Source organism: Copidosoma floridanum, unplaced genomic scaffold, assembly GCF_036245765.1.
Source record: "Copidosoma floridanum isolate Cflo_tuat_1 unplaced genomic scaffold, Cflo_Japanese_pri ptg000005l, whole genome shotgun sequence".
Taxonomy (NCBI): domain Eukaryota; kingdom Metazoa; phylum Arthropoda; class Insecta; order Hymenoptera; family Encyrtidae; genus Copidosoma; species Copidosoma floridanum.
The window spans coordinates 7,491,169-7,512,358 of record NW_028321882.1 but is presented as its reverse complement, the minus strand read 5'-3'; the positions used below and the strand labels follow the sequence as shown (position 1 = coordinate 7,512,358).

General features: G+C 31.3%; 1 protein-coding gene across 1 annotated transcript in view; it reads right to left on the bottom strand.

Annotated features, from left to right (window-relative positions):
- Positions 1 to 21,190, bottom strand: part of LOC106638276 (fatty acid synthase-like) — a 1,454,996-nt gene that overhangs the window by 329,165 nt on the left and 1,104,641 nt on the right. Inside the window, exons 12-13 of the mRNA XM_089598131.1 lie at positions 7,518 to 7,798; positions 7,062 to 7,451 (exon numbers count right to left, since the gene is read on the bottom strand). Of these exons, the coding sequence (XP_089454257.1) occupies positions 7,062 to 7,451; positions 7,518 to 7,798 (671 nt within the window). The remainder of the gene's footprint in view (positions 1 to 7,061; positions 7,452 to 7,517; positions 7,799 to 21,190) is intronic.

Genomic DNA, 21,190 nt, shown 5'->3' with positions numbered 1-21,190 from the left:
CAATTTGTTTTTTTCGGGTTAGTAGTCTTTCAGGATGTAAAAAATCTCCCACGCGTGATGTAAGCACAGTAAAGAAAGAGTTATTAATCTCCCATTTACAGTGTTACTTTGAAAATAGTTTGATCGATCTCTATTAAGATTGATTGTAAAAATTTTTTCACCTTCCTTAACATTTTTTGTCGGAGAAAAGAAATTAACAAGCCTGAAAAAAGCATAAGGTAAGAAATCTATAGTAGTACGAAAAAAAACTTTTGTTGATATTCAATAAATACAATAAGTATGATGGTTACCAGTTGTTGCAGAAGGCATCATAAGTTATTTATTGAGTGTGTTTGATCATTTTTTAAAAGCTTATATTTCTAACAAACATTTTTAGCTTACAACATAAGGTAGAGCAATAAATCTTTCCCTTAAATCCTTAACTAGAGGTACATGTTTACTACAAACATATCTGTCGAAGCAGTGATGCATTGTAGAATAAGATTTAATAATATACCTTGAAGCTCCCTTAAAATTCATATGTGTTGTATATTCTGTTTGCTGTAGACTTCCTCCAACTTCAAAATATTTCATTTTATTAATAATGTGGTAGTTATTAAAAAAATTTATCCTTGCATATTATCTTTAAGAATCTGTTTTCTATGCTTAACGTTTTATCAGTTTAATGCAAGCATAGTACTACAGTAAACTTCTCTACAGAATATAAGGAGAAAATTTTTATTCATAACTAAAGTGTGATGTAATTGATTATGTGGGTGCTACAACGATACCACTTGACAATAATACGTGGCAGCACCTCCGCAAGCAAAAATTAGAGCCACGCACTTGCCTCGCGTCAATCCAGCCTGACCTGACAACCAGCAGATTTACGCCCAACTACGTGCGCTGAGCACGCGTCCCTTATTTGCTCACAGTGATCTCACTACTAAACTGTGATTTAATTTGGCAAAAAGTATTTGTACCAATAAATATTATGTGCATACTTTGTATTCAGAGGGCGTCTTCTAGTGTACCTTAACCCTAAACTCCAAAACTATTAAGTAGGGGGAGATTTGTATAAAGCAGCTTTATAGTTTTTACTCAAAAAAAAAATTCATCAAGTTTTTGACGAAAAATACTAGTAAACTAGTGGGGATCCTATACTATTAAACTAATATTTAATAAGAAAATGTAACTTATATCCTACAGGGCTTTATTTTTGACTTTTAAAATCAAGTTTTTCGACTTATTAGTCATGCACCAGAAAATTTGATACATACACACAAACCAAATTAAAAGGTTTTAATGAGATTAACCAAACATTCCTTTAATACTTTGCTGTCTCAGAAAAGAATGTCATTAGGTGCAGCTTTTTAGGGACTAAGAAATTAAAAAGAAAACATTTTTTTTTTAATACGATAAAAATAATATATTTCTACGGCAGAAAAAATAATTTTAGAGTAATTATGGCACGATCTTTGCATTTATCGTAAATAAAGTAAATTTTACAACTAAAAACTTAAAGAACTGTACTTACGCCTTTTTTGGCGTAATATTTTTTAACAAAAGGCATTAAATGCACCTTATGACTTCTTTGGTTGCAAAAACTTATCAGGAGCCGATGCGTTTACAATAAAAGGAAGTGATTAGGTACAATCATACTCCTAGTCATGATCCACTTAGCACTTACAGCTTTTTTTCTTCGTAAGTGATAGCCCCATCTTCTGTTACTTTACAAAGCAAAAACTTTCTTTGTTACGTTTAATCATTTTAGAGTATATGAGCTTTTCTGTTGACTTGTCAGAGTAAGAAATGCATTCAGTACACTTATGCCTTTTTCCCGTAGGCAATTGTGAATTTTATGTCACTTACAACCTTTTTTTGGTGTCGAATTACATTTTCTTGTTACATTAGTAGCATTTAGTGAGTTATTAGGAATAATTGGTATATCGCTTATGGTTCTTACAAGCATAGTTGGATTGGATATTACCGTACAAAACGATTAATATAAAAAGCTTATTTTCAACCTTAATACACTTATCCTATACTTTTTCTGGAACGGCAGAACCTTTTTTTACAACGCAATTTTTTTAACTTTTAGTCAATGGCAAAACAAATTATAAGTCTAATACCTTAAAGCTTATAAAATTTCAAATAAATAGTATGAGTGGTAAAAATTCAACTTATCATTGACGATTAAATATCACAAACTTATTTTTCATGTCCCTATTGAATTTTTTTTTCTTTCGTAAAAATTTTTCCTTACTAATATAAAGGATTCTTAAGACATAGACCAACGTGCATCTACAAAGTGGTAAATCACCAGCAAGCTCACTTGTAGCTATTATCTTATGATGAAATACTAACGTGTACATGCTCACTGGCTTATGCTGACCAAAAAGTATGCTTTCCAGAACATAAAAACAAACTAACTTTGGAAAAACTTGTATTACAAAAAATTTAGCTATAAACGGTCATGTTAATTTACAACTTATTACTACAAATACTTTCAAGTCTAATGCATTGTAATTACTTCAAGATAAAATTAGAAGGTCTATTAAATTAGTTAAGCACAAGCCTAATTCACAAAGCCTTCTTGTGAGCAGTGGCTATACACAAAAGTATCTACGAAGTTAAATCTAGAGAAGAATTATTGTCAAATTTTTAAGGAGTTGTCCGATATTTTTCATCCATCTTCACATATGTAAATTTTTTGAAATGTATCATTACACAACTGACCTTGTTGTTTATGTCATGTACTTGAACGACTTGAGAGTAGTTTTAGACCCCCTCCCCCACCTTTGATATTTATTGAACTGCAAAATAGACAGTTATGTACTTACTCAAACAAAAAATCATAACTAGAGTTAAAATTCTTATGCTTACTTTAAAAAAACGTCTAGCTAAAATTGTTTATCGTTCATCTATATCTATATTATCCAGAAATCCATAAGATTCGTTAATAGCAACTTGACATGGCCTTTAAGAAATGGTAGACAGTTCACTTCCTCATCATGACCTCGAACCCTATAGCTTAAGAGCATGATTGTCTTAAAGAGAACAATTTCAGTAACGGTAAGGATGATTGTTATACCAATCTAGGTAACTTTGCAGATTTTTAAAATGATCAAGAGGGTGTCGTCCTGCTTTTGAGTCCTAGTAGACTAACTAATCTGGTTACCTCTACTTCTGGTTTACCGTAGATTGACCAACTTAAATTTTCTGGTAAACGAGAAGAATGACCAGGTGTGTCTCGCACGTTGTATTACAACAAAGCTAACAAAGCTGAAGTACTAATGACTTGTAAACATTATTTTTTGCAAACTTAAGTAAAAGGGAAAGCTGAAAATCTGATAGAAAGCTTTCCACTGTCTGCTGAAAACTATACTCAAGCTTCGACAGTTATCATAATTACTACGCTTACCCCAGAAAATTAGCTCCCAGTTTTGTTTACTTCATAGTTAAAGCAATAATTCAAATTAGTATTACTTCTTTATCATTTAAAAAAAATTGCTTTTTGGTTTTAATTTTTATCTGTTCGAAATTAAGTAATATGCTATTTATCATCTTACTAAGAATTGGTTTTGACTGGTCAGTGAACAATTTCAATTACTATGCTTTACGGAGCTCGTAGAAAGACTTTGACTATTTGCTACATTTACTAAATATTCAAAATATGTGTTAGTAAAAATGTCTTCTGCTATTCACTGCAAGTTCCATCGTTATATTTAAATAGAAATTGACGAAAAAAGAAATGCAAAAAGTTTATGATATAAAAGACAATCGTCAACCAATTCATTGTACTTTTGTCATAGCATACACATTTAGAAATTATAATAAATGTTTTAAAAAGTAACTAGCCAAGTTTCACGACTTAAGATTGTCAGAACCAAAATTTAATGACCAGAATTTAAATCAGCCCTGGGATCGAATTATTTGGATCTGACTAAGTAACAGAATTAATTTTATTGCCAGAAATCTAGCGTGACTACTTAAGTTACTATCCATACATGTTGGCACTTATACTTTTGTCATTGCGATTTAGCAAAAAGTGATAATTTCAATTAGCTCGACCCCATCTCAGTAGTTAATATGGAATCTCCACTTTAGCTTTCTGTAATTTTCATTTTAATTTTACTATTACATATCATATCTTATTTGCCTTATGCATTTATTTTGCTGAAATAAAATTTATTAACAGATATAGTTTAAGGAGGCTTGGGCGATTTTGAATTGAATGCTGGCTAGGTCTGAAATTCAGAGATTATATAGATAAAATTTGCTAGATTCTTTTAGAAAAACAAAATAGGAAGGTCAACACATTTATTTTTAAAAAAATCGCTTGTGAAAATTCGTCATTTTAACACGCAACCTTACGGAACCCGAAATTCAATAGACTACCGTACCGCAATAAAAAGCTGTGGGCCCACACCTTAAATTGGTACATGTACTTAAAAGTATGAAGAATCTATTATTTAAAAAAAAAATAGGTTCAACACGTTAAATTTTGAGAAAATAGCGAGGAAAACATTGAACATGAGAATTGTTTTGTTCAGGTACTGTAAGTGCGCATGCGCTGTACATTCATAAACATACAAGCATGAAAATTTAAGTCTAACACAAGTATAGGTATATAATAGCAGATGAGAGCAAGAGAGTACAGTGTCATCAGCTTTATCGTGGCAGGGACGTCATCTTTATACAAGGTACCTCGGGAAAACTAATAAATTTTTTAATATTGATTTTCCCAATGACTTTTCCGCCTATTATTGCTATTTTGTGCACACATGTGTACAATCAAAATGATTATAAAAAAAATATTACAAAGAATTATTTGTTTGACAAGTACCCCACAGGGGCCCCTCAATAGATACGACACCAAACGCCCAAGCCTCCTTAAGAACCAAGAAAAGGTGTTTGAATGTACTAACTTTAGCGGTCCTTACGTTAATTAACACAAGCAAAAATTGAAGGTAAACTTTCGCACTTATCTGTTGAGGAAAATGTCTTCCAGCGTATCAATTAACTTCAAAAAATAATTGTTATAAACGTCTAAACCTCGTAAATATTTTGTGTTTTTCAAAAATTTTTAGTAAAATAAGTGCTGTACCGTTCATTTGTTTTCCGTTAGCCAATGTCCCTAACAAATTGCTTCAAATTATTTTTCTTATGACGGTTTCCAACTAAATATTAAAATATCCTAACACTTTTTTAGGATAAGACACGCTATTAAAAAAACACAGTAGAGTTACAAAATGGAGGGTAAAACGACAAGTTAGTAATAAATAATAGTCTCTGTGATTTGAACATACAACTGTGGATTTTCCATTCTTTCAATGGATCCTTAATTCTCACAACTTGATTGAATTTCAAGTAACTTATGCTGGAAAGTTCTAAAACAAGTTTTTTCGTAAGGGTTATGTTTTTAATTTAATTTTTTCATTACTTTTCGTCATAAAAAGTCACTAAGCCCATCGAAAAGTAGTGAGTACAAGTTAAAAAAAAAAAAAAAACTAACAAGAACAATAAAAAAAACAACCCGAAAGAACTGTCACTATTAAGTACCTGTCTGTTAACTATGTTCTCAATTATTGCTACATAAGAATTCTACTTATTACGCACTGTTAATTCTATGTCAATTTGAAAAATTAAGGATGCTGATTTTGCATTTAGTTTTAGTAATAAATCTATTCTAGATGAAAGAAGCATATTTTTTAGGCATATTTATGAGTTCTGGCCCTATGTATAAAATGGGAAAAAATTTTACTGGATTAGAAAATCAGTGCACCTGCTGCTCTATGTTGTCACGTGGCATACTTGTTAAGGTGGCTTGGGCGGTTAGTACCGTACCTAGGGTAGGGTGCTATAAAGTCCCCTAAAAATCAACACTTTCTGACGGACTATTTCTGAATAAATATAGAAAACTCAATATAACCAAAGTATAAGATCAAGTAATTGCCAGAAAAGTACCGTAAAACTTAAATTTAAAAAATTGAGAGATGTAACAAGGCATGCCAGATTAATATTTTATACTTTTCTTCTGATTTTCTCTTAAGTTAAGACGTTGACCCTATATTTTTAAGAAATTAACAGATTCTTTGCGAAAAAGTACACAACAACTATTTAAAATTTTAGAGATTAATCAAAGATTTTCTCAGATGCAGTCGATTTTGAGATCACTGTTCATTAAAGTAGGTGTTTAAATAGTGTATTTGCCGTAATGATTTGCGAAGAACTAAAGTCATTAACAACAGTATTTTCTTATCCTACATGAATTTGGCATATTTTAGTTACATAATTCTAGAATTTCAGAAGTTTTGATTAAGCCGATAAAAATCGCCCAAGCCACGTTAAGTATCCATCTGTTATGCCAGATAGGGTATACGCTTGCGACTATCTGTAAAAACACCGAGAGTCCAGTGTACTACAGTCGTAGCTTAACTGTGGTACCTACATAAAACTACATTTATTACTTAGCTCAGTTGTTACAAAAGTTAATTAGCTCGTGCTCTACTCTAGTATACCATTTATTTCACACTGAAGAACACCAACCCACATGTATGGTGGCACTGATGCGCACTTCTTAAGACATGGTACGCTCTGCTTTTCTGTAGTATAGAAACACTGTTATTGTGCTTTACAATGGCTTTTTATTAAGAAGATTTCATGATTGTCTATCTTAACACTTGCTGATATACTTTTAAAAAACAGTATGTACCATTAAAGCTCAAATTATAAACTATTAACTTCTAAATTTAAAAACAAATAAGAGTAGTCAAACTTGGAGAATGAGTCTTCAGAAGACGTCTAGTCGGAAAAAAGGTCACTCACAAAGTTGTTGAAAGGACTAGATCCATGGTTAACTCTACTAATTTGTTTAAATTAATGGGTTTTTTTACAGTAGCTTCTAAAAAAGTCTGTTTTCAGAAATAGTTTATAAAGAGGTTAATCACGAATATTAAATAATGCAAAAGGTAGATTAATTAAAACTTTGTTTGGAAAAATTTTCCTAAACATAAATTTGCAAAATAGATTAGTAGAAAAAAATAAGCCCTGTAAAGTTTTCTACGAAAGAATCTTACCTTGTAAAGTTTCTGTAGATAATTTGTGTAACTTCAGATCAATGACTATTTTTCTAATAAGTATCGGCAATAAAATATCTCGGAGATCACTTCCAAACACAAAAAGCTGAAAAGCAGTGTCCATAAAAGTCACCCAGTTATTATTCCATTTTATTAAAGCTCTTGATCCATCAACTGATGACTTGCAGACATTTTTTGATGCATCTGAATAGTTGTATCCACGCATTTCCATTTCTGAGTAGAAATCTTCATGATTTAGTACTAAACTTTTTGCTTCATTGATATATGAATTGTATAATTTAACTCTTTCTTCATTTGGTGCGTTAGTTATTCTGATTTTTCCAGTAACAAGAAGTGTCTTGGCCGCCATGATCTCAAATTTTTGAGTTCCTGTTTATAAAGTAATTATTAAAAGGTACTTTGAAAATATAAAAGTATTATAAGCACAAAACAAACCTTTTGGGACAATGACAGTTAAATTAACGAAATTATCATCAGGAACGTCTATAGTAGCTTTAAAAACTTTAACGTCTTCAAAAACTACATCGTTTTCTTGTTCGTAGTTGTTCGTTTTAAAAATCTCCCACGCATGATGTAAACACAGCGAAAGAGGAGTTATTAATCTCCCATTCACAGTATTACTTTGAAAATAATTTGATCGATCTTCATTAAGATTGATTGTGAAAATTTTTTCACCTTCCTTCACATTTTTTGTCGGAGAAAAGAAATTAACAAGCCTAAAAAAAGCATAAGGTAAGAAATCTATAGTAGTACGAAAAAAAACTTTTGTTGATATTCAATAAATACAATAAGTATGATGGTTACCAGTTGTTGCAGAAGGCAACATAAGTTATTTATTAAGTGTGTTTGGTCATTTTTTAAAAGCTTATATATCTTACATACATTCTTTGCTTGAAGCATAAAGTAAGGCAATAAATCTTAACCTAAAATCCCTAACTAGAGATATATGTTTACTAAAAACATATCTGTCAAAGCAGTAATGCATTGTAAAATAAGATTTAATGATATACCTCAAAGTTCCCTTAAAATTCATACGTGTTGTATATTCTGTTTACTGTAGACTTCCTCCAACTTCAAAATATTTCATTTTATTATAAATACGGTAGTTTTGATAAAGAATTTATCCTTGCATATTATCTTTAAGAATCTATTTTCTATGCTTAAGGTTTTATCAGTTTAATGCAAGCATAGTACTACAGTAAACTTCTCTACAGAATATTAGAAGGAAATTTTTATTCAGAACTTAAGTGTAATGTTAATGATTATGTATGTACTACAGCGCTATCACTTGACAACAATACGTGGCAGCACCACCGCAAGCATAAATTAGAGCCACGCACCTGCCTCGCGTCAATCCAGTCTGACCTGACAACCAGCAGATTCACCCCCAACTACGTGCGCTGAGCACGCGTCCCTTAATTTCTCACAGTGATCTTACTATTAAACTGTGATTTAATTAGGTTAAAAGTATTTGTCCAAAAAATATTATGTGCATACTTTGTATTCAGAGGGCGTCTTCTTGTGTACTTTTACCCTTAACTCCAAAACTATTAAGTAGAGGGAGATTTGTATAAAGCAGCTTTATAGTTTTTACTCGAAAAAAAAAAATTCATTAAGTTTTTGACGAAAAATACTAGTAAACTAGCGGGGTTCCTTGACTTTTATACTTATATTTAATAACAAAATGTAACTAATATCCTAGAGGGCTTTATTTTTGACTTTTAAAATCAAGTTTTTTGACTTAATAGTCACGCACCGGAAAATCTTAAGACATGCAAACAAACGAAATTAAAAGGTTTTAACAAGATTAACCAAACATTCCTTCAATACTTTGCTGTCTCAGGATATAATTTTTTGGCGTAATATTTTTTAACAAAGGGCATTAAATGCACCTTATGACTTCTTTGGTTGCAAAAACTTATCAGGAGCCGATGCGTTTACAATAAAAGGAAGTGATTAGGTACAATCATACTCCTAGTCATGATCCACTTAGCACTTACAGCTTTTTTTCTTCGTAAGTGATAGCCCCATCTTCTGTTACTTTACAAAGCAAAAACTTTCTTTGTTACGTTTAATCATTTTAGAGTATATGAGCTTTTCTGTTGACTTGTCAGAGTAAGAAATGCATTCAGTACACTTATGCCTTTTTCCCGTAGGCAATTGTGAATTTTATGTCACTTACAACCTTTTTTTGGTGTCGAATTACATTTTCTTGTTACATAGGTAGCATTTAGTGAGTTATTAGGAATAATTGGTATATCGCTTATGGTTCTTACGAGCATAGTTGGATTGGATAATACCGTACACAACAATTAATATAAAAAGCTTATTTTCAACCTTAATACACTTATTCTATTCTTTTTCTGGAACGGCAGAACCTTTTTTTACAACGCAATTTTTTTAACTTTCAGTCAAAGGCAAAACAAATTATAAGTCTAATATCTTAAAGCTGATAAAATTTTAAATAAATAGTATGAGTGGTAAAAATTCAACTTATCATTGATGTTTAAATATCACAAACTTATTTTTCATGTCCCTATTAAATTTTTTTTTCTTTCGTAACGATTTTTCCTTACTAATATAAAGGATTTTTAAGACATAGACCAACGTGCATCTACAAAGTGGTAAATCACCAGCAAGCTCACTTGTAGCTATTATCTTATGATGAAATACTAACGTCTACATGCTCACTGGCTTATGCTGACCAAAAAGTATGCTTTCCAGAACATAAAAACAAACTAACTTTGGAAAAACTTGTATTACAAAAAATTTAGCTATAAACGGTCATGTTAATTAACAAATTATTACTACAAATACTTTCAAGTCTGATGCATTGTACGTACTTCAAGATAAAATTGAAAGGTCTATTCAATTAGTTAAGCACAAGCTTTATTAACAAAGCCTTATTGTGAGCAGTGGCTATACATAAAAGTATCTACGAAGTTAAATCTAGAGAAGAATTATTGTCAAATTTTTAAGGAGTTGTCCGATATTCTTCATCCATCTTCACATATGTAAATTTTTTGAAATGTATCATTACACAACTGACCTTGTTGTTTATGTCATGTATTTGAACGACTTGAGAGTAGTTTTAGACCCCCTCCCCCACCTTTGATATTTATTGAACTGCAAAATAGACAGTTATGTACTTACTTAAACAAAAAATCATAACTAGAGTTAAAATTCTTATGCTTACTTTAAAAAAACGTCTAGCTAAGATTGTTTATCGTTCATCTATATCTATATTATCCAGAAATCCATAAGACCCGTTAATAGCAACTTGACATGGCCTTTAAGAAATGGTAGACAGTTCACTTCCTCATCATGACCTCGAACCCTATAGCTTAAGAGCATGATTGTCTTAAAGAGAACAATTCCAGTAACGGTAAGGATGATTGTTATAACAATCTAGGTAACTTTGCAGATTTTTAAAATGATCAAGAGGGTGTCGTCCTGCTTTTGAGTCCTAGTAGACTAACTAATCTGGTTACCTCTACTTCTGGTTTACCGTAGATTGACCAACTTAAATTTTCTGGTAAACGAGAAGAATGACCAGGTGTGTTTTGCACGTTGAATTACAACAAAGCTAACAAAGCTGAAGTACTAATGACTATTAAACATTATTTTTTGCGAAGTTGAGTAAAAAGGAAAGCTAAAAATCTGATAGAAAGCGTCCCACTGTCTGCTGAAAACTATACTCAAGCTTCGACAGTCATCATAATTACTACGCTTACCCAAGAAAATTAGCTCCCAGCTTTATATATTTATAGTTAAAGCACCTCTCATAAAGAACACTTCAGCTGACAAGCGTAAGCAGTTCACTATTCATACTTTTATGCTGTTAGTCTCTCTGCAAAATCTTGGTCGTTCAAGACATGGGCTTAGTGATTTTTTTATAGTAATCGTATCAAACAAACTAGTTTTTTGGACAGCTTAAAATTGGCATAAATATTTAGATAGTTTTACGGAACCTCTACTTAATCTCAGTTTAGAACCTTCGTAAATAATTATTCTTTACTAATCTAAAGTAGTACTTTTTTAAATTTAAGACTGCAACAAATGATTCTCTGGCAGAACTGGGCAGACAACAAGAGAAAAACCATCAGACTTTTTTTAGTTACTAAACTACTTTATCTAAGATTTTCTTCGTTCCTATTGCAGCAACGACCATAATGGTTGCTAGTGTGATCATCTCAAAACTAAACCTTGGGATACAAAAAAGTACATTAAAAAAAATATTTTCCTAATTTCTTAGGCCCACATAAAAAGTGAGCTTCTTGCACGTGCTAAAACTACCATAACAAAGAGCCCTTTTAGCTACAAATATGCTTGGGATACTAAAATAGTTCACGATACTAGCTTAGTACGTTTTTAGAGAAGGGTTGTCTTAGCTACTGCCAAAGAAACTATAGAAGCTCTATATAATAAAAGCCATGTCATCCACACGCTGATTGATCCATACTATCAAACTTCCTCAATTTCTAAGCCTTTCGTGCAATTTTAATATAGTCACAACATAAGAAAACTTATACGTTGCTAACTGGAAGTTCCAAAAAATTTTGTTATTCAATTAGTAGACTTAAAAATCAAGCCTTACTTCATGTCTTATTTCTCAATAAACCAAGATGTGCATGTCATAAAGAGAGCTTCTTTATATAGTCCTGCTGCATCTTTCGCAAGAATTTTAACTTGACTATCGCAAAGGACTTCAATAAACTGATCCTTATTTTACTTCTAATTCTAAAAAACTATTCCCTGATAATTTCTCCCATACTGATCTCAGACACTTTGAGGTAGCACTACCATTAAAAATTGGACTGATTTCATAGTTGCCTCTCAAGTAGAATCATTCCAACCAGCTAGGCCATGTTACTATAACTTAAGGAGGCTTGGGAAAAAAGTTAAAAATAGAGAAACGTGCCAAAAAAATGTATTTGATATTTAAGCTTATTATAAGAGTGCAAATGAATTTTTTCAAATCTTTTACCTCGGAAAATTTTTAAGAAAATAAAATATGAAATACTGACAGTTTAACACGATCTCTTATAAGAAAGCAAGGTGAGGTATACCTCTTAGTTAAAATTAAGATATATTCTAAATGCGTTGGAATAAAAAAAAACAATCTTATAGATGTCTTGATACAAAAGAAAGATACACGACAAAAAAAATCAAATATTGCCAGGCATTTTTCAAAAATATAAGCCATTACAGTCAGACAGTTTCAATTTTATAGAGTGCAAGAGAAGGTGCACAGTAAAGGGGACCCAGCTGTGCGGGCAGGGTAGGCTTACCGTTTCTCACCTCTCTGAATGATATTCCCAAACCTCCTAAAGCCTAAGTTCCAACATAATCCAAGGCTTTATAAATTGTATCGTGGATTTATTCACAAATTCTAGTATTTAGTTTGGTATCTCCCACAACATGGGTTGCTGCTCAACAACTAAGCTGCAAGTAGTGTTTAACAGTTCTGTAACTACAAAACCCAACTTGAAGGACCATAAATAAGACTAAAGTTGTATGCCCAAGAGTTGTTTGTACCTCTGAGACTTTCTGAACAAACGAAAGAGCCAACAAAAAAGCAGAAAACTTTAAGATCTCTCAAAGTATCACGAAGCGTAAGAAATAAATAATGTTTTATCGCAATTTTAGTTTGATTACACACAAAAAACAATACTTATTTTCTCAACACCAACGTACTAATTGTCTCAACTTGGATTCCAACACTACTTTTGATACAAAGTTAGATAACTAACGTGTCAGACAAAATAGAAAAATTGTTATGAAGTTTGGTTGAAAATAAGAAAAAAAATAAGCCAAAAGTTTATCAACTCAATGTATTAAGGTTTAAGAACATCAAAAAAAAGTATGACTGTCTGCGTATATTCAACTTACGAGTAGTTATCAAAGAGACTGACTACCAGCTCAGTTTACCGAATACATTTAGTCAAATATCTATAGTCGAGTTCCTTCGACCTCTAATATACATAAAGTTTACTAACCAAGCATATATGCTCCATTCTGCATTAACATACACTAACACAAGAAGGTGGGATACATATTATCATATACTGTCCTTACATGAATAGTGAGCTAAAAACTGAACTAATGCATGTGTTCCTTTTTATGTTAAAACACTGGGCTAAGAAAACAAAACAAAGTAAAATGACAGTTGACATGCAACAATTAATGGCAAAAATTTTTGTTGATTATCTTACAGCACTTATTTAATTAATTGCAGGGGTAAATTGGCAGTAAAATTGTTTCACTAAAGAAAAAAGAAGCCTATACTTGGGTAAAGATTGAATTACAAATGCAACACTTTTCAAGTGAAACTTCTATAGGCACATTCTGCGCTCCAGACTGAGCCAACACGTTTAGGTTCATGACCTTAAGAATGTAACAAAAAGAAAAAAATGTTTTTATGGTTGTTCCCTCTTGCACCACTACGCAACGCTCTGCTCTACTCCGCCCAGCCACGACTCACTTATAAGGTTACTACGCCACAACAGTTTATTTTCCAGCACCAAAACTCATATCTGAAGAAAGTTTGAAGTTGATTAATATAAAACTTTATTTCTTTAACTTTTAACCTAACTAAAAAAAAAAAAAAATTCTGCTTAACTAATGTGTTACTTCATCTAATACTATACTTCATAACTTACGTTATAAGTAAGTATTTATTCTGTGACGTTCTCGTTATTATTTACGGCTAATTACCGAGGAGAAAATCACGTTGTTGACTATAAAGAAGTCGTGGGTTCACGGTACTTACCTAGACCATAACATTCTATCTAATGCATGAAATAAAACTAAGAATTATCTCCCGCCCTTCTAATGCCCCTTGTAGAGATGAAAAGAGAGGAACAATCGAAAATCTAGATGTTTGTCAATACTCAATATATTACGAGTATATCAAACATCTAAAAGGAAAGGTAATAGGATCCCTTACCCGCAAACCTATAAATTATCTTACGGTGGCTAACGTTACAACTTCGTAAAAGGTGTCATAGTACATATAAATAGTTTTTCAACGCAATTAATATGCGAAATAACGTGTAGATCAAAAATATCATGTATTCAATCAAGTTATATACACAGGAGCACGTGGCTTGAATTACATAAACGGCATAATACGCTCGTTTGCATGAAAACTTATTAAAGTGTTTGAACAATCATAAAGTTCAATACGCTATTCTTAAAACAAATGAATTAATTGGAAATCGTTATAAAAGAATCATCAAAAGAATGATTCAATAATTAATGAATAACAAGAATATAAAAATAGCTGGCGTAATTTGTACGCGAAAGGCTCGGACACAATGCCTCACCAAGCACGTCGCTATAGGCCAGTGTTGTGAAATCAGTCTAGATGCCCGAAAAGCAAGGTACTTTGACCTGCTAGGCAGAGAATCTAGAGCTAGAATCTGATGTGGCTGTGTCTTGATCGTACAGCAAACCTCGGTTGTTCGGCGGCTCAGCAATTGCTTCGTGAGGGGGAAATTTGCGGACTCTCATCATTGGTAGAATGTTGTTGTCTCTTACCCTCTACTCCTGCACTTCATGACGCACACTATCGCTATATTTGCATATCCTATTTATCGGCGAAAGCTTTAAACACTAAATAATAATTTTATATTTTTAATAGTTGAAATTGATAAAAAAATTTTACTATTTTTTTTTTGTAGGAGTGACCGATGGTAACAATTCACTGTTTATTAGATATTCAGTTTAATTACAAATAATATTATTCCTGCAATTAAAAAAAAAGGACTTATTTTTAACTAATTAAATTTGTTTTTTTACAACTGCTATTATATATATTATCGAATGCTTATAGAATCATAGGACATTTTTTAAATGAGAAATTTTATATTTTATTTTATTGAAAATTTTTTAATTTTTTTATTGTTGAATCATTTTATATAATTTTTTGTGAAAATTATTACATTTTATAAAAGATTTTCTGCTTTTGAAATTTTTTTTATTTCGAAAAAAACGACTTTAAAGCTTAATTTAATGGCAGTGAACAATATTCTTTTGAAAATGAAGTGAGATTACAGGATGTTAGTTATTTCACATAAGAATAAAAGGTTTATAATCGTTACTTCAGTTATCCAAAGCAAATCGTGTCACTGAGAATGTACTCAAAATCAATTTAATAACAAGGTTTTGTATATATATATATATATATACATTAGTTGTAATCAAGAAAAATGGAAGTATCAAGAAATTCTTAACTTCAACCATACTTGGTATCCAATCTTGTTATATATATACACATATGCATGATTATTATGTGTGTACGATATATCATCGACAAAATTTTAATCCTGCATGTTATAAAATTTACAATTCAATTACTATTTATTAATAAAACTGGTTCTCAAATTTTTTCCAAGCTATCTTTTAAATAAGTATTGTTGGCGTCGTATATGCAACTAGTTGTATAAATCAGCTTGTGACCATATGTGACAGATGCAATCGTGATATTAGAATCGTTATAGCAGCAAGCACTTGATTTAAAATAATTGAAAGATTGAAAGAAATAAAGGCGGGTACTCTCCTACTTACCAGCCTGGAACCATGTCATGCTGTTGTCATACGTTTATTATCCATGAAACATATTCTTTACAAATCTTTATTTATTGAATATAAAAAAATTTCATAAAACAATACCTTATTAACGACCATATACTTATTCTATTGATAGTTGCAACACCTTCGTACGGAATATCGTTTTATGGATGTTATATTTATGTTTCTTTATTGTCTGCTACAGAATGTCATAGAATTATAACTTTATTTATAAATTTGTTATAACATTAGGTTGACTGCAATGCTCCCTGTAATAGTTCATACAATAAAAATTTTATGTAACTTGCTAATACACGAAAAAAAAAAAACTTACAGGTGGGTAGATAAAGCCTTCAAAAATAGTTAGTAAAAAATATTCTGTAACTGTGACATAAATTTTTGAAATTGCTTTGTAAAGTTATCAGAATTGATAAAAAATAGTTTTAAAAGATTACCGTGCCAGTATTTTTTTTAACAATTGTAAAATTAACTTGATTTTTCCTTCAAAATTTGCTTAATAGTTTAATAGTTTAATAAAATTCCTTGAATTGTAAAATTTAAAAGTTTTTATAAGGGATTACTAACCACATGCAATAAGATCTGTCTAAAATTAAAAATGACATAATGTAACGATTGCAAGTTTAAAAAAATACTTAGCTGCCTTGGACTATACAGTAAAGATAGATAGACCTTTAACAGTGAATTTGAATAAGGATACTAAGAACTTTGATATAAAAAAAAAAGTTTTTTCTCAATTTGGTCCTTTTTCATTAAATTTTGACATTGCAACATCAACAAGTTAATATGACTCCAACACTTCATATTTTACAGTAAAAAAAAAAATTGTTACGTTTGTTAATTGATAGTTAGTCACAGTGGAGTGTTCGTTACAGGGTTTGTTTTATTAATGTGAGCTTTTGACTTTCACATTTATTAACAATGATAAAAAGCAGAAAGTTATAATAAAACACTTTGTCGTGCTGTACCGTTCTCTGATCAGTGGGTTGTATGAATTTCAGATCAATAGCTAGGGTACAGGTAATTTTGAAAATTAATCACTGCCATTTTTCGCAAAAAAATTTAAAGACTTAATGGTTCATTAAGATCTGAAATATTTTTAAGATGTTATTTGGCACTGAAATATTTTTAAGATGTTATTTTGCAATGACCAGTTACATCGTTACACAAAAGTTTGTTAGCGTACGAGACTTGAACCTGCCCACATCAGGCTAAATAAATAGACAATAAAAAGTTCACACAGCAAAGAACCATTAATTTAAAAATTGGGACTTATACCCACCCAAAAATAGACTTAAAGGAAAGTAGATCTCTTTACCAAAAGTAACTTTTATCTAGACTTAGACTTAAGGCAGTTTTGAAACTCAAAAAAGGAAGAAATTCGGGCCAAGTTCTTTTATGCCGAGAGAATATGAGTATGCCTACATACATTTGTTTACCATGTGTACAGCGTATGCATATTTTAAAGTCAATTTTAAAGTATGAGACGAGTCACAGTTTTGCCACCAATGTTAAGTTTTTGCACCAACTTTTAATTCTTTCTTGTTATTGCCTAATGGTCGTCTGATATAGTTTATAATCACACGTTAAAACTTTGATCAAATTCAATTCAGAATAAAATTTTACATCAAAACATACATATCTGCTGAACTAAATAATTCACAATAATTTTAACCTACGGAACTTTGTTGCAGTAGTGAATGCGCAGTAAGTATTGTTCTTGCATTAATATAAGAATCTTATGGGAAATAATTTCTGCCGTAAATTTTTCAGATTGTATCCGGTACTCACACTCGCATGCCATAATGAAATCAAAAACTTCGAAAACGTTAAATTGTGTTAAATGTTGTCAACTTCGCTTAACGTATTGTCTAATACCGATAAATTAATTTTTTCATTGAGATAATCGATCATTTAAGGTCGAATTTTCCATTCCGACCCATGTCCACAACTCAATTCTTATGGAAAATAATTACTGCCGTAAATTTTCCAGATTGTATCCGGTACTCACACTCGCATGCCATAATGAAATCCAAAACTTCGAAAACGTTAAATTGTGTTAAATGTTGTCAACTTCACTTAACGTATTGTCTAATACCGATAAATTAATTTTTTCATTGAGATAATCGATCATTAAAAGTCAAATTTTCCATTCCGACCCATGTCCACAACTCAATTTCACTCATAAAAACTTTCACCGGTAAAAAATACAGTTTGTCTGCCACTCGAGTGTGTAAACATTATCTACTTCAACTATAGGGAATAGAATTTGTACCTTAGCCCCACCAAAAATTGACAAAGACGAGTGAGGTTTCACTGCATAGATTTTGTCTGCATATTTACACTACAATAACGGTTTTAACAAAAATCAGTTTAAACTAATAAATTTTGGATGAGAAATGCTAACCAATGATCACTTTTTAAAGTATAAGACTAAAATTAACAAATTCTTACGACAGTAGTACCAGAAGTTGTTATGTCTTGAATAGCTAAGCACTTCTACTTACGTATTTCGTGTGTACAAACATTTATTCCATTCCGACCCCCTAAGGAACAACCACTCCTTATACGTATGTAGGTACACAAACTACATTTCTCTTTTGCATTTGAGGCTAGTAAGTTAAGTATGGGTGGACAAGTCATTATAATGAGTCATACAAGCACTATAAACTTTGAAAATTCCATTCAAAACTTTTCCATTTTGACCGTACTTCACCTTAAAGTGCCGTGTTTTCTTCGTTTTAGAGCAATTAGTCCCAGCTAAACTTTTTTTTTCATCACTGTTGGGCTAAAAGACGAGACACGTGTCTCGTGGCTTCGTCCAATTGTTCTCTTTTCGCTACATAAATGCAAAAACAGTGGTGCTTCTTCGAACGTTGGTAGCCAAGTGGTGTATTTTATTAGGTGGCTTTATCTTGACTTATTTAAAGGCAAAAATTAATTCGTAATGATTAAATTACAAATCTGTGCATTTTATGACCTAAATGAAAATTTATAGTGATTTTATAAAAAATACTGAATTTTAGCCAAAATCACATTATTAGCGATATTTACGTTCTAATTAAAACAGCTGTAACTTTTGAATGAAGGCACGAGAACGAACAAAGTTTCATTTTAATTAATAGGTCTTGATCCCTGCTTTTATTTAAGCCTAGTAAAAACACTCGAACTGTTGAAGAAGCTTATCTACACATGTTTAAAAGAGATACAATTATTTAAAAATCGATGAAAACTGACTTTTATAAAATTTCGTATAACTTTTGACTAGTTAATCCTGTAGTTGCATCCCTTTAGATATTTGTTACTGATATTGTGTACAGTAGAAATACTATGAAAAAATTTTTCTTCACCAAATTTTTTTTGAACAATTTTTTAAGCCGATCTGAGCAAGTTACGACAGAATTACTTATATATAATGATGATATATACCATCGAGTCTATGATCTAGACATGGCTTCGTAATATACATTTTTTACTGAAAAGAGGACACGGATAGTTTTAATAGTGTTCATATAAAAGTGCCGTTATGTACATTACGTGCCAATGTGGTGATATATGTATAAATATTGTTAGTATATCTCTTGGAGCAATATTAAATTTATTACTTATCCAGGAGTATTAGAACCATTTTCAATTATACTTAATGATTATCGATCAGATGGTAAAAACAGCTTAAGTTTAAGGGTGAGAACTTATCCAAACCTATGGTGCAAGTAGATGTAGGGCTTCTCGGTAGCTCAAGTGGTAGACCAAGTGTCTAGTATATGAGATGTAAGGTGATCAGTCCACACTCGAGAATGATATTCTTCTAGTTCTTTCTAAACATAATGTTTCTATTTGACCATATAAGATTAACAAAGTCGAAACAGTTCATCCAATCACGGTATATACTTGCTTCTGCAATCGTGTGACATATTTATTACTTTTTTTTTAAGTAAAGTACCCACGCAAGACTCAAACTACGGATGAAATCTCCAGAGAACCTCATAAAACGCTCATCTTACAACATTCATTCGTACTACTGTATCCAAAAATGTGAACATTTCACAATCTCAACATTCTTTACTGCGGACGTCAACAGGAAGTATCGTACACAATTTAACAGCAACTTAACCTAATGTAAAATTCAAGAGATCAGCAGTTTAAGCATTCATTACGGTATATTTATTGTACTATGACTGTGCTCATGTCAATCGAAGCTTGTTAGGTTTAACTCTGATTGTTCGTTCAGATCCCTAATCTGACATATCTTCCTTTGAATTGAGTACTAATCTAAATTTTCTTATTTTTTTTATTTGCTTTTCAAGTTTTTGTTTTAGTAAACACATAAATGCAGTACTAATTTTTATAGAGCTTTGTTCTTCCTATGGGTCTCGCAACCCACTTGTTAACTAAAAAGTTGTGTGCCTTTATACTCATCTCATGTTTAAAGAATTTTGTTCTTACCATGGGTCCCATGACCTATTCATACCCCCTGGTTTTTTTTTTTTTTTTTTTCATTTCTTGTTTTATTTTATTTTATATTTTATATCTGTTCACTTGAGTGGAGAATTTGGGCACGATTGCCTGGTATTATAATTGCGCTGGCGTGGGAGTCGATAGCGACACTAACCATTTGGTGGGAGACACACACTTACACCATGATTATCAATTATGAAACAAATAATAGATGTGTTGAATTTTGTGAAGTCTCTTATTATGTGTGTATCTCCCCACCCTGGTTCCCTTTTGAGTTTCCGAGTCTTGCACGCTTCCCGTGCGAGTTGCCTGGCTCTCTCTCTCGCATCAGCGATCGAATCAACAGGACGCTCCCGCGAAGCTGTCGCTGCTCGACCTGCACGTCCTTGCCGTAGACAAAAGTTTTTGCATTGCTGCGCCTTTCTTAAATTGTTGTGACATTTAAATCTCATATTTAACGCTGTTGTTCGCCAGGCAATCATCACTCAAAACTCAGTTCTAGCAATTTGTCGTAAGTCGACATTTTCATTTTGCAACTTAATTTGGTTGATTGTTTTTACTAAGAGTCCGCATTAAATTATATACAGAAGACTTTTCGAATACTTTGATTTCTCTAAGTAGTCTTTAAACAATTATTACCTTTGTTCACCCTAGTTGTTATTATTATCAATTAATTATAATTCCTTTGAATAAATATTAAACTTTTGATTCATATTACTTCATAGTTCAGTCGTATTTATTTTCCCCTTGATTTTCGCATATACCTAAAAGATATTTATCATTTGAAGCTATATTTGTCCTTTTATCATTTTAAATTGTCCTTGATGTGCGGGTTCATTTCTTGGATTGGCTCTAATTTACCCAAGAGAACACGCATTATAAACAATATCATTATATTTTCATATGTCATTTTATAACTCTTTTTCTTTTTTTCTTGTATTTCCTTTCTTTCTTTTTTTTTTTAATTTTTCTATTTAATCTTTTTTTTTATTCCATTGTATTTTTTATATCTTTGTTAATTTCGTTTCAATGTTTTTTTCATGCTTCATTTAATTATT